Below are 13,298 nucleotides of genomic sequence, written 5' to 3'. Positions count from 1 at the left end.
ATTTGTCCAGTGTTGTCACTGGGGCCACGGGCAGTGAAGTACCTGGCACCACCTTGCAGTAGGGGGCACACGACCTCCCCAGGACACCCCTGCTGATGCTGGCCTTCGTCACCCAGGCAGGACAGCATGGGGTGAGGTGTCCGCACCATTAGTTTCCCACCATCCCTCCTCAGTATTCAGGTCTCCGGAAGCCAGCTGCCCGGGCCAGCCCGTCTCAGGTGGAGAGGACACCTGGCCATATTGGTCTTTTCCAGAGCCCTTCACGCCTCCTGATGTGTTATATTGATTGACTTAATATCCATCCGTCTCTTCTACTGAGTGTCGACCTCTTGGGGGTGGGGGCTTTGTGTCGGGGTCTCCCCCGGGTCCCCGGGGCTTCGCTTGTTGAAGGAAAATTGGGAAGCGTCATGGCTGTCGTGTGCGTCAGGAAATGAGCAGAGCGTCGTCTCCTCTGGCTGAGCCCCGCTTTCCTCACCGAGGGGGGTCATTGCGTCCTGGGCGGCCGTGCCTGTCGGAAGCTGTGCAACAGGGCGCATTCCTGTTCTCCCCTCCCCATGTGCTTCTCCAGGTCATTTTTCCATCCCAAGAAGGAGGGCAAAGCGAAAAAGCCAGACAAGGAGGCCTCCAACAGAGAGACAGAACTACCTCCAAAGTACGTAACGGGGCTGGGAGGCAGTGAATTCGTCCCTCTGTAAATCAGGGCCCCTATTGACTGGTGGTGAGTGTTTTAAACCCAGCTCAGAATGTCTTGGAGCCCTAAAGGGAATTTTTTTGACTCCGGTAACTGGGAAGTTCAAAGGTAGGTCCAGCTTCAGGCATAGCTGGATCCAGGGCCTCAGAGTTGTTAAAGTGGTAGGCGAGTCTGAGTCCCAGGAGCAAGACACTGCGGAGACAAGCGTTCGGGAGTGAGTTACATCCTGTTGGTCAGAACCCATCGCAGGGCCGCACCTAGCTGCAGGGGATGCTGGGAAGGTAGCCTCTAGCTGAGGGGCCGTGGACTTCACTAAATCCTGGGCTTGTATGACTGAAGAAGGGGAATTCTATGCTCTCAGTAGGGACTTCCATCCGCTCCTCGGCATCGCTCGCTGCAGATGAGGTGAGCACACAGGATGTGGTGGATGGATGGATGGATCATTAAAAGTATATGCTAAGGAGGCCCCTAGAAAAAGCCCGCTAAACGCTTGAAAGGGAAGGGAGGGGATGAAACGTAGGGAAGGGGCTGGACTGGTTGGGGCAGTGTCCCCGCTCTGCCTGCATTCTCCCACCTTCCAGGGCGGCATTAAAGGAACGGAACGGAGAGGTGCCCGAGCACGATTCTCCCGTGAAGAGGCCAGGGCGGAAGGCGGCCCGGGTCCTGGGCAGTGAAGGCGAGGAGGAGGACGAAGCCCCCACGCCCTCCAAAGGCCAGGTAGGTCCCCGCCCGCCCCAGCCTCCCTGTTGTGACTGGAAGGAGCCATAATTCCCATTTGCAAACCCAGAGCTGCTCAGGGGCGCTCACGCCCTAGGTGGGGGGGAGGCCCGTGGTTGTGCCCTGGAGCAGGGGGGGCGGCCCGGGCTCCATGGTTCGGACTCCCCCTGTGCCCGTGACCCGGGGCAGGCTCTGGGCCCCCAGAGAGTGCGCGGAAAGAGGGGTCCCTTCACGTGTGGATCTGACAATAACGCACGATACAAAATAAGGGCCCAACGACAGGCGTCCAGCCCCTCCTGACGGCAGAGAGCTCTTTTTTCAAGAGGCGTTTGCTTCCGTCCCGGCCTTGCTTAAAGTCACTTAATGGGGGCGCCTGCGGGGCTCAGTCAGTTGAGCCACTAACTTCGGCTCAGGTCACAATCTCACGGTTCATGAGTTCAAACCCTGCGTGGGGTTCTGTGCTGTCACCGCTGAGCCCGCTTAGGATCCTCTGTCTCCCTCTCTCTCTGCCTGTCCCCCACTCATGCTCTCTCTCTCAAAATAAATAAAGCATTAAAAAAAAGCAATTAATGGGCAGCTGATTAGTAACCCTAATTCCCTCTGCAGCCTGGATGGCCCTTTGCCACATCCCTAAATGTGTTCACGGTTTCCGCGGGTTGGAGGGGCCATCCTCAGGGGCTTGGGCTTTGCCCTGGGCCTGCGAGAGCTCCCTGGACCGGTTTTGAGCAGGAGAGAGACAGAGGAGGCGTTGGGGCCTGGGCAGCCTTCACAGCACCTCTTCGGGGCCTCTATCCGTCAGGTCCAGACAGGAGTTAGAAACCACACAGTGATATCAACAGAGAGAGTTTAAAAAAGAATTGTCCACCAGGAACACAGTTTTCTTTTTTTAACATTATTGAGAGACAGAGAGAGACTGAGCATGGGAGGGGCAGAGAGAGGGGGAGACACAGAATCCGAAGCAGGCTCCAGGCTCTGAGCTGTCAGCACGCGCCGCTCAAACTCACAAATTGTGAAATCATGACCTGAGCCAAAGTCAGACGCTTAACCAGTGAGCCCCCCATGTGCCCCCAGGAATGCGATTTTCAAGCAGGTAACTGCAGGGGTGAAGAGAGAGTGCGCAGGCGGCATGGAGGCGGGCACTGTGGGAGACAGCCACCGCACCTGGAAGGGTAGAGCTGACATTCAAACCTTCAGATGCTGGCTAGTGAGGGGCCTCCGAGCTGACAGGTGGTGCTGTGGGGGCCCAGTTAGATCTTTGAGGAGGGGGCACCAGACGGAGGGGGCTGGTGGCCAGGGGGCATCATGTCGCAGGCCCCATGAGTGTTGGAAACCCCGTAAATTGGATCCAGCTGTCGCAGGCCCCCCATTCTGGCACTGCCGCACCCACAGCTGCCCCCCAGAGTGGGAAAGGGGTTCGCAGAGTCCCCGCATCACGAGGGAGAGTGGACAGCGTTGGCTTGGAGCAGAGGGGCTGGCAGAGGGCTCTGTAAGATGAGTTAGCGGTTGAAACGAAGATACAAGGTAGAAATTTATTTTTCTCTAACAAGCACAAAAAGTCCAGGATGAGTGTGGCAGTCTCAGCGTGGAAGACCCGGGCTGCATCTATGCCGTTCCTTTTATCCTTGGGTGCCCCTGTCCAAGTGAATGTCCATGTTCACCGGTGAGAAGGGCAAGACATTCTTTGGGAAGCGTGCATCATTTCCCTTCTATTGCCTTGTGTCGAAGTGAGGCTTTTAGCCACGCCTAGCCGCAAGGGAGGCTGGGAAGTGTGGTTCTCAAATTCCTGACCGCACCTAGCTGTAAGGGAGGCTGGGAAGTGTAGTTCCGCACTCCTGACCGCACCTAGCTGCAGGGGAGGCTGGGAAATGTGGTTTTTGGTTGGGCTGTCATATGCCTACCTAAAAATTAAAGGTTTTGCTACTTGCAAAAAAAGAGTCCATTTAGAAAAATTGACGTCCATGATGGGGAGAGTCTGGTACCATGAAATTTCACAGGAGGGTGGATAAAGGCCCAGGTAAGAGAGGAGGCCTGAACTGGGACTGAGCTCTCGACAAGGAGGTGGCCCCTCCTTCCTCCCCTCACTCTAGAATTGTTTCTCTTTCGCCTTCCAGAAGCCGGCCCCCGGCTCTCCACAGGTGTCCCCTCCCAGCCCTGTCCCCTTTCCCGAGGGCAGCCCTCCCGTCTCCGACACCTCTCCCGTGGGCACCTGCCCAGCAGGCATCCCGAAGCGGCGCACAGGTAAGGACCACAGGCCCCTGCCCCTTCCGCGGCCTGTCTGTGTCCACGTGAGGGACTCTGCACCAGGCGGCCACGCTCATTCCAACTCTGACCTTACGTGGTTGAGAGCATGGTGTCACCATCCACTGGCTGGGTGACCTGGGGTAAATGACTTACCTTCTCTGAGCTTCAATTGCTTACTCTGTAGAACAGAGATGGGCATTTACCATACCAGAGATTGAGAGGAAAGGTGCGTAAGGTGCTTGGGATTGGCCTTGGCCCGTGGTGAGTGCCCAGGAGGTGTTGTTGTTATAACTGTGGTTACGTGCTGTCACGGAGGCCACGCAGTTCACTGGGGGAACCCAGGGCAGCGGCCACGACTCGAGGGAGACCTGCGGAAGAGAGGTTCCCCAAGCCGAGCCCTGAAGGACCCGGACTAGTGAGCAGGGAACAAGGAGAGAAGAGAGGGAATAGAAGGAAGGAGGCGTCAGGAAGGCCTGGTGTGCTGGAGCTGAGCACGGGGCTGGGGACACCGAGCAGGGACACTGGAGAAGGCCCGTGGGCAGCCGTCCTGAGTAATGGGGGATCGGGAAGGTTTTGTATGTGGGGGGGGCAGCACAGGTGAGAGACCCTGGTGTGACGGTGGGCAACGATGTGGCAGGGGTGACACCTGAAACTAATAGACCATATGTGAATTACACTTGCATAAAACACAAAAAAATTATTTGCTGTTGAGAGAGACAGAGAAAGCGTGCTCATGAACAGGGAGGGGTGGGATGGGGAGATAGAGGATCTGAAGCGGGCTCTGTGCTGACACCAGAGAGCCCGACGCGGGGCTCGAACTCATGAACTGTGAGCTCATGACCCAAGCCGAAGTCGGACTCTCAACTGGCTGAGCCCCCCAGGCGCCCCTCCCAATTATTTTTTGTTCATGAAAAAAAGAAAGAAGAGAAACGGTAGCAGTGGGAGGGGCCGGTACGTGGGAGCTCAGGACTGGGCCAGCGGGAGGGGGTGACACCCCTCGCCAGGATTGGCAGCCACACTTGAGCTGAAGGTGCCGAGGAGGTGTGGCAGGGCGTGGCGTGTTTGGGAAGGACAGAAGGTCACCACAGGAGAGGAAGGGGTTTGGTGGCGTGGGAGGAGTTAGAAGGCCGGCTGGAGTTAGGGCAGCCGATGTCCTGAGACCGTCACAGACTGTCACGGAGCGAACAGCGGGTGGGGAGGCGTGGTCGGCTCTGGCTCTCCGAGGAGGAGGAGGACCGCGCCAGCCGTGGCCGAGAGCAGGTCCCTGTGCGGCCAAGCGCAGGCGCCACCGGGTCCAGGAGACCCGGGAGAAGGTGACAGGTGGCAATAAAAGCGACTGCTGTCGCCTTCCAGTGAACTCCCCACCACGCATGAGTGTCTGCTCAGAGTCTTCTAGAAGCGGCCTGGCTAGTCCGAAACAGGAGTCGTTTGTTGGGGAAGCAGGGACGACTCAGGCAGCGGGGAGACGCCTGTTCGTGGCGGCTACTTGCGGTTTATGTGTCAGGAGGTGCGAGGGGGGGTCCCAGAGCAGGGGCCCCGCCGCCGATGGGCCGGTCTCCCTGGGGACGGGGGCAGGCAGGCCGATGACATCAGCCACCCCGTGCCCTTCGCCTTCCCAGCTCGGAAGCAGCTTTCTAAGCGCACAATTCGGGATGTCCTGGCAGAGCAGAGCAAGGAAGGGGACAGAGCGGTGAAGAGGAAGAAGGAGGAAGAAGGTGAGTCAATGGGAGGAGGGATAGGGAGGGACCGAGTGCGCGTGTGGCGGGGAGTCCAGAAGGGTGGGGGCCTCTCCGAGAGGGCAGGGTGCGAGGCTCCCCGATTTGGCACCTGTGTCCCTGACTCCATGTGTGGCCATCGGACGACTCCTGTGCCCAGCCTAGGCGGCAGGGGCATTGTGAGAGCATTTTGAAATCCATGCCTTTGGGCCATTTCCGTGTAGTGTTAATTCATACACAGTGTTTCCCATATTTATCTTCTGTTGTCTTGATGGAAAATCTTTTCATCTCTACCCATTTTTCTTCCTGAGAAATTTTAAGAAAGCAAAGGTCCCCCAGCTCTCACAGCACCCTTAGTGTCTCAGTGATTTTTGGGGGGGCACCGCCCCCCAACCAGGCCACGACCTCCGTGGCTCCATCCATTAAGTAGTTATGTCCAGGAGGCTGTTTATGTTCTAGAAACCTGGGCAGCGTTGGAGAAAATGGGGCGTGCGCATTGCAAGGGAAAGTTATTTTTTGTTTTGTCCTGAGTCTTGATCAGTCACTAAATAGGATGTCTCTTGGCCTCCGCACAATTTCTCAAGCTGGAATCCAGTTGAAGGCTGCCCCTTGCCCCCTGTTTCTTGTCCCACACTGGGTTTTGTGCTAAGTTTTTACCACAGCCACCAGGGAAAGGCCAGCTCTGCCGAAAGAGAGCAGAGAGCAGGAACTCTGAGGTCCAAGGTCAGATGGTACTGAAATGTTAGATACCTCGAGCCAGCAGTTCCTGAAGTGTCCACCAGATGTCGCCAGTTTCCCTCGGAAAAATAAACTCTCCTGCCCCTGGGGGTTGGGGGCAGGAGGATGGTGGGAATTCTAGGGATAATACCACCTAAAGATCTGACCCATTGGTCATTTGGGGGCCTGTGGGAGATTCTAACAGTTACAGCCTTTGCCACTGTCAAAGTTTGTTTGGTCTTGTTAGGCTCTGCTTCCCCAGGGCACACATGACTTCCTGTTGGTAATTTTTAATCAGTATCCATTCGCACTGGAAGTGGTGCGGTTTTAGTCAGCGCCTTGTGTGGGGCCACAGGAGGGCGGGTGGCTTCTTGATGCTGAGCCACCCAGGCGCCCCATCAGTTTAAAACAGTTTTAATGTTTATCCATATCAGGTTATCACATGCAGTTGGGACCCTTTCCGGTTGTATTTTGGGGTGAATAATTCTAAAAGTACTGGCCGTTTGTGTCCACATCTGGCCGCCCGCGCAAAGGAGGATGGGGTTCGGAGTGTTGGGGCCCCGCCGCGCTGCGGGCTGGCCAGGAGCGGGCTGTCACCCGTCCCATCAGCTCACAGACCTGCTCGACTGGCGCACAGGAATGGATGGGGGCTGCACGGCTGGAAATGTCCTGGGGGGGTCATGACTCTTGTTTGCCATCTGACTCTCCTGACTGTTATCCAAAGCAGAGGCCCCAACAGAAAGCCTCCCCGAGCCTGAACTGACCCAAAAGGAGGAAGCAGAAGCGGAGGACCCGCCCACGACGCCCGCTGAGCCCGCAGAGGCCTCCCGTGAGTTTCCAGTCCCGTCTCCAGCCAGCCCCCTGGCTCTCCGCTTCCGGCCGGAAGTCTTCGAAGGCTAGTTCATTTCCGGAAGATGCAGATCCTCAAATGTGTTGTTTAAGTGCAGATTCCACGGGAGGCATAAGTTTCATTATTGTTACTGTTTTTACGATTATAATCCCCCCCCTACGCTGTGTACATGGGGGAAATAGACGAATAAGATCCTCGTGTCTCTGGGAATCACCGGCACTCAGTGCTGCTGATCCAGCGGCAATTTATGAGTTGGCCAGCCCGCCGAGCTGCGGGGTTTGGAGGTTACCGGTACCCTTGGAGGCCGGAGCGCAAGCCCGCAGCCGGGCGTCCACGAGACGCGGGTGTGAGAAGCCCCACGGGGACATCCTGAGGCTGCGCGGCGCATCCGAGTTCCCGCCGCCGCAGGGGAAGTGGGTGCACGTTTCCTTCTGGCCGTGCTGAGGTTCTTACTGCCGTTCTGTGAGGTCGTCCGGTTTGGGGCCACATGCTGAGTAGAACTGTTAGCACTGGCCCCAAAGCGTCCGGCCCAAGAGGCTCAAAACTTTACGCGTGGAAAGAAAAGGGGCCAAACGGATGCCGTTTCCCATCTGCGACATCAGAACGACTCTGGGTTACAAATGAAGTCCCGGCTTGGAAGTTGCCATCACCGACCGATCCGTGTCTCCCTTCAGCAGCTGAGCCCCTGGCAGAGAGCACCCCAGAGCCCGAGGCGGCCGGCAAGCAGGACGCACGGGAGCAGGACCAGGCCAGGCCTCCCCCCAAAGCGCCCAAGACGGTCAGCAGTTTCTTCGGTGAGTGTCTCCCGCCTGTCAGCTCCCAGCCGCGCAGGGGGGAGGCGGGCGGGCCTATCTCCAGAGTGTGTCCTGCCCAGTGGAAGGCCTCACCCCCTCTCCTGGCCTCACGGCTGAGGGGCCGGGCCTTGGGGGCTCTCGGGAGGAAGGGCGCAGTTTCCTGACTTCGTTTCCAGCCCCCCGGAAGCCGGCGACCAAAAAAGAAGGGAAAGAAGAGGGACCGGGCACCCCAGGAAAGGAGGAGACCAGAGGGTGAGCTGACCCCGGCTGTCGCGAGGACGGGGTGTTAAGGGGGGGCCGCGGGTCTGAATTCTCTTGGTTTTATCCCTCCAAAGGTGGGACGAATAATCCCCAAGAATTCTTGCAGCTTTAAAAATCTGTGATTAGGGTTAATTCTTCTTATGAAGTTTATTTATTGATTTTGAGAGAGTGCGCACCTGTGCACGCACGCGCAAGGAAGGGGCGGGGGAGGGGAGAAGCCCCAGCAGGCGCCATGCTGTCGGCACAGAGCCCGATGGGGGCTCGATCTCACAGACCACAAGATCATGGCCCGAGCGGAAATCAAGAGTCGGACGCTCGAGCAACTGAGCCACCCAGGCCCCGTATGGCTAATTATTCTAATGAGTGTTTTGGGGACTGATTCTTCCCATCAGTTTTGTGCCCCAGTTGAGACATTATTTGGCATCATTTCAGCATGTGACGTCACTGTAGGAAGGACCACAGGCGGGACAGTGAGAAAGCCTGGCTTCTCTGCCTGCTATGTGACTTAGGGAGGTAGCTGAGCCTTTCTGTGCCCGTGTCCTCCCGAGGGGTGAAACATTTGAGTCAGGCCCAGCCCCTGCCGTGCCCAGCAGGCTGTCGCTGCCGCAGCCCATTGTCCTTGCCCTGCCGAGGTCACAGCTGGAGTGCGGCTGCGCCAAGATCGGAACCAGGCGGCCTGGCGGTCCGATCGCGAACCTGCCGGCTCTCGTGATCGCTGGAGGGTCGGCCAGGATGGCGCGCACCCAGGAGAGGCCAGGGCTCCGCGGTTCTCCCTGCACAGCCCTGCACACGCCCCGTCCGCCTCAGCCCTGCAGCCCTGGCTGGGCCCAGACTCCGCTCAGGAGCTGGACCAATTCCCGGGTCTTGTCTCCGACCCTCCTGTGGTGATGCAGACACGGGCCTGAGGCCGGGGAGCCCACACGGGCGCCTGGGGGGCTCCGTTCGTTACGTGCGAGGCCCTCGATTCCGGCTCAGGTCACGGGCTCCTGTCCCGTGGGTTCAGGCTCCGCGCTTTGGGGGTTCTCCCTCTCTCTGCCCTCCCATTCTCTCTCGCTCGCTCAAAATGAACAAATTAATTAACTAAAACTTAAAAAGAACTGCCCCCACAGCATGCGCCAGGCAGTGGGCCCCCTGGCCGTGATTTCGTGACCCTCACGACAGCACGTGACGGTGGGGACCCTCGGTAGCTGCATCGTGCAGGTGAGGGCGCCGTGGTTCAGAGAGGAAGCTGCTTTCTCAGGATGGCGCAGCCGCTCGATGGTGGCCCAGCGGGGCACCCGGAGGATTCTGACCACAGAGCCCGACCAACTCCAGCCCCGTCAGCGTGGGGCACGTCCGGGGGCGTTAGCGTGGGGAGGTTGAGAACAGCAGCCCCGGAGCCGTGCTGCCTGCTGGCTCTGTGACCCTGTGTCAGCGGCTCCCACCTAGGAGCACCTGGGAAACAGGGTTAGAAGAATCCCTAGCGTCGCTGATTGCGCTGAGCACTGAGCGGCACCCGGAGACGGCACCCTTCTGCCGCTGCTCCTGTGGCTCCATGCAGAGAAAGTAAGGGAGACGTGGGTTGGGAAGCCCACGGGCACCCGTAGCCTCTTAGAACGGATTATAAAAAGGAGCCAAACCATGCTGCCACATTCCAACCGCACGGACCCCCCTTTCCATTCCTTAAACCTTTCCCGTGCGTCTCTACCCCAGGGCCTTTGCACCTGCTGTTGTCCCTGCCGGGAGTGCTCTTCTCCCCGATACCCACTCCGCTCACGCTTCATGTCATTCTACGTAAATGCCTCCTTCCCTTCCCTTTCCTGCCAGCCCACCTTCCATCCCATCGTCCCCCCCACCACTTGTTTTTAAATATTTTTTAATATCAAAATTGTTTGTTTCTGGCTTTTTGTCTTGTTGCCCCTGACTTTCCCACTAGAGTGTAAGCTCTGGGTTCGCCAACTTTGTTTTCGTTCATTCCCGTGCCCTCGTGCCTCGAACAGAGTCAGGCGCCCGGCAGGTGCTCCAGAAAATCTCAGTTGGAGGAGCGACTTGTCTTGGCCCCAGGTGTCTGATCTGCCCTTCGCCTCCACAGACCCCCGGACCCGCCCAGCTACAATCCTGCCAAGAACAGCTACCACCCCATCGATGATGCCTGCTGGAAGTCGGGCCAGAAGTGAGGCCCTGCCCGCCCCACCCTGCCTGCCTCCCTCGGGTCCCTGTCACTGGCGCCTCTCCTCTGCCCCATTGGAGGGAACTGTCCCATCTCTCGCGTCCACATTTCGGGGGATGCGGGCAGTGGCGTGAGAAGCGAGGGGAGGCGGGTGGACAGACGACGGACGGTGTGGGGTACACACGGCCCCGGGGCTCTCTTCCTCCCCCAGGGTCCCTTACCTGGCTGTGGCCCGGACCTTTGAGAAGATTGAGGAGGTTTCTGCTCGGTAATCTGTCGGGCTGGCCTCAGGGTGGGGGGGGGGGGGGGGGGCGGTCGCCTCCGCTGCCTGGTCCCAGCCCTGGGGGGCAGGCTGTCCCGCGGCGGGTCCAGGTCTGTCCGTTGACAGTCACGTCTGTGAGGACCGCTCGGCAGTGCTCCGTGTTTCTCCGGTCTCTCATGGCAGACACAAACACTTGAGCAGGTTCTGTGACGTGGACAGAAATATTGGACTTCTATTTATTTTTTAAGTTTATTTGGTGGGGGGAGAGAGAGCACAAGCCTGGGAGGTACAGAGAGAGAGAGAGGGGGAAGGAGAGAGAATCCCAAGCAGACTCTGAGCTGTCAGCACAGAACCTGATGCAGGACCCGAACTCACAAACCCGTGAGATCGTGACCTGAGCCCAAGTGAAGACTTAGACGCTCCGGGACTAGCCGCGCGGGCGTCCCTGACGTGGTTGCTCAGGGCCAGCACAGCTCAGCGTCTGGGAGCACGGGTGCTGGGCCAGACGGCCTCGGTTCACGTCTCGGCCCGAGTCTCAAGGGCTCTGGGACCTCGGGCGAGTTCCGTGACCCCTCTGTGCCTCAGTTTCTCTGTCTGTAAAGTGGGGGTGATGGGGTCTGTCTCTTGGGGGAGCTGCGAGGTTTTGGTGAGCAGAAGCACGTAGATGGGGGGAGGCCCCAGCACCCAGACAGGGCTCCATGCTCGCACGGTCCTCTGTTGATGGTCCTCCCCGTCTCTGTTGCGAGCGGGGCACAGACCTGCCCTCCTGCCAGCTGCCTGTGGCTGTGCCAGGCCTCAGGTCTCCCCCCACCCCGCCTTGGACCTAGATTCGAGTGCTCTGTCTTCTCTCCCGGGTTCCTTTCCACCTGCCCCGGCTTCGACCCTAAGACACCAGGTCCTCCCGCCCTTCTGCCTCCTCCAGGCTCCGGATGGTGGAGACGCTGAGCAACTTGCTGCGCTCTGTGGTGGCCCTGTCCCCCCCAGACCTGCTCCCCATCCTCTACCTCAGTCTCAACCGCCTCGGGCCGCCCCAGCAGGGCCTGGAGCTCGGCGTCGGCGACGGTGTCCTCCTCAAGGCGGTGGCCCAGGCCACGGGTAAGCAGGGCATGCGGCCAAGTATAGGGGTCTCGGAGAAGGGGGAGAGGTGGGGAGCACGTAAGAGATGGTACAGGGGCACAAGGAGGGGAGGGGGGAAGTGAGCCCAATGGGACCGGCGCTAGTTCCAGGGCAGGAGGCTGAGAAGATGGTCCTGCGGAGCCTGGGGGGCTGAGGGCAGATGCGGGGAGAACAATGTGGGCGGAGCCCCTGGGACTCGGTGTCCCTGGGAGGGTGAGCTGGTGACGGACAGGGTGGGTGCCGTGGGGACAGACGGGGCCAAGACGCTCCATCAGCACTGGCTCCCTCCACCCCAAGGGCGGCAGCTAGAGTCCGTCAAGGCCGAGGCAGCGGAGAAGGGTGACGTGGGGTTGGTGGCGGAGAACAGCCGCAGCACCCAGAGGCTCATGCTGCCCCCGCCTGCCCTCACGGCCGCCGGGGTCTTCGCCAAGTTCCGAGACATCGCCCGGCTCGCTGGCAGCGCTGTGAGTGCACGGGGGCCACCCCAGGCCCCAGACCCTCGGCCCTTCCCTGGGGACCCGGAAGGGGCTTCTGTCAGGCTCTTTGGGGGCCAGGTCACTTCAGTCCTGCTTGGGGGGCTCTCGGGATGGGCGGGGGGTCCCCCTTGCTCTCCCGCTGCCATGTGATGGGACAGTAAACACTGGGTGAGTCAGGGGAATGGAGGGGAGCCAGACGCGGCCTTTTGCACTGTGTCAGAGCGCGACCAGGTGGGAGCAGGGAGGGGCGGGGGTGGCCAGCCAGGAGGCGGGGTGGTCCGCACCCTGCACCCTGGCACTCACTGTCCCACCCCCGTCCCAGTCCACAGCCAGGAAGATGGACGTCATCAAAGGCCTCTTTGTCGCCTGCCGCCACTCGGAAGCCCGATTCATCGCCAGGTGGGCCTGGGCCCGGGAGGCTGGGGGAGGTGCGTGGGGGGGGGGGTGGGTGCATGGGGTCGGGGGAGGGGAGCTGGCCACGGGCAAACCCCCTAGTGCTCTGACCACCCTTCCCCCGGGCCCTGAGGGGCCATGTGTCGTCCTGGGGCACACGGGTAGAAGACGCTGTGATTGATTAGCCATGTCTGCCATGGCCTCGGTGGCTGCAGGATGGGAGCCAGTGGCCACCACGACAGCGCAAACAGAATCACAGCCCGCATCACGCAGGATTTCTGGGGTGTCCGGTATGGCATATCCAGTCCTCCCTGCGGCACTGCCGGGCAGGCCTGTCACCCTCAGCCCCATCTGAGGAAGGGGAGATGAGGCCCCTGGCTCAGAGCAAGGCCTGTGCGGGGGACAGCCTGCCCATCACGGTCGGCGTCCCGCTCTGCCCTGGCCGCCTTCCAGCCTGAGAGGCACCTTGTTCTGCCCCAGGGAACGCCAGGGGCCACGGCTCTTTCAGGCTGGCCTCAGTTTCCCTGTCTGTTCAGTGGGTCTGTGTGACCCCTCAGGTCCCTTCCAACCCTGAAGATCGTTCTGGCTTTGAGGAGAGGGCTCCGGAGGGACAAGGTCGGGAAGGCGGAAGGAGGAGGCAGGGGCAAGGGGTGGAGGGCCAGACGGCACTGACAAGCCCACCCGCCCTCGCCTGCTCTCTCCCCAGAGCCCTGAGTGGACGGCTGCGCCTCGGCCTGGCAGAGCAGTCGGTGCTGGCGGCCCTGGCCCAGGCTGTGAGCCTCACGCCCCCTGGCCAAGGTGAGCCCCGCCCTGCTCCCTGCGCCCAGGGCTGCGGCCCGCCCGCGCTGCCCTCCCTCCCCGCCGTCCCCACCCTGCGCCCTGCCCTGCGCTCAGCGCTGCGGCCCGCCCGCGCTGC

At 60.2% G+C, this 13,298-nt stretch overlaps 1 protein-coding gene across 5 annotated transcripts in view; it reads left to right on the top strand.

The window, feature by feature from the left end:
• Window positions 1–536: 536 nt before the first annotated feature.
• LIG1 (DNA ligase 1) overlaps window positions 537–13,298 on the top strand; it is a 27,872-nt gene continuing 15,110 nt past the window's right edge. The window contains exons 1-14 of one of the 5 annotated variants that reach the window (XM_029925236.1): window positions 537–652; window positions 1,273–1,408; window positions 3,520–3,646; window positions 5,269–5,364; window positions 6,809–6,910; window positions 7,606–7,725; window positions 7,902–7,977; window positions 10,058–10,138; window positions 10,347–10,403; window positions 11,320–11,492; window positions 11,811–11,977; window positions 12,312–12,388; window positions 12,598–12,672; window positions 13,089–13,180. In XM_029925236.1, coding sequence (XP_029781096.1) covers window positions 555–652; window positions 1,273–1,408; window positions 3,520–3,646; window positions 5,269–5,364; window positions 6,809–6,910; window positions 7,606–7,725; window positions 7,902–7,977; window positions 10,058–10,138; window positions 10,347–10,403; window positions 11,320–11,492; window positions 11,811–11,977; window positions 12,312–12,388; window positions 12,598–12,672; window positions 13,089–13,180 — 1,477 coding nt within the window. In that variant the 5' untranslated portion in view covers window positions 537–554. Of the gene's footprint in view, window positions 653–1,272; window positions 1,409–3,519; window positions 3,647–5,268; window positions 5,365–6,805; window positions 6,911–7,605; window positions 7,726–7,901; window positions 7,978–10,057; window positions 10,139–10,346; window positions 10,404–11,319; window positions 11,493–11,810; window positions 11,978–12,311; window positions 12,389–12,597; window positions 12,673–13,088; window positions 13,181–13,298 lie in introns of all 5 variants that reach the window. The other 4 variants (XM_029925237.1, XM_029925235.1, XM_029925239.1 and 1 more) reach the window with 4 other exon arrangements.

The sequence above is a fragment of the Suricata suricatta genome, chromosome 16 (assembly GCF_006229205.1).
Source record: "Suricata suricatta isolate VVHF042 chromosome 16, meerkat_22Aug2017_6uvM2_HiC, whole genome shotgun sequence".
Classification (NCBI taxonomy): domain Eukaryota; kingdom Metazoa; phylum Chordata; class Mammalia; order Carnivora; family Herpestidae; genus Suricata; species Suricata suricatta.
Note: the sequence above shows the minus strand (reverse complement) of the source record. Positions and strands in the feature narration are given on the sequence as shown.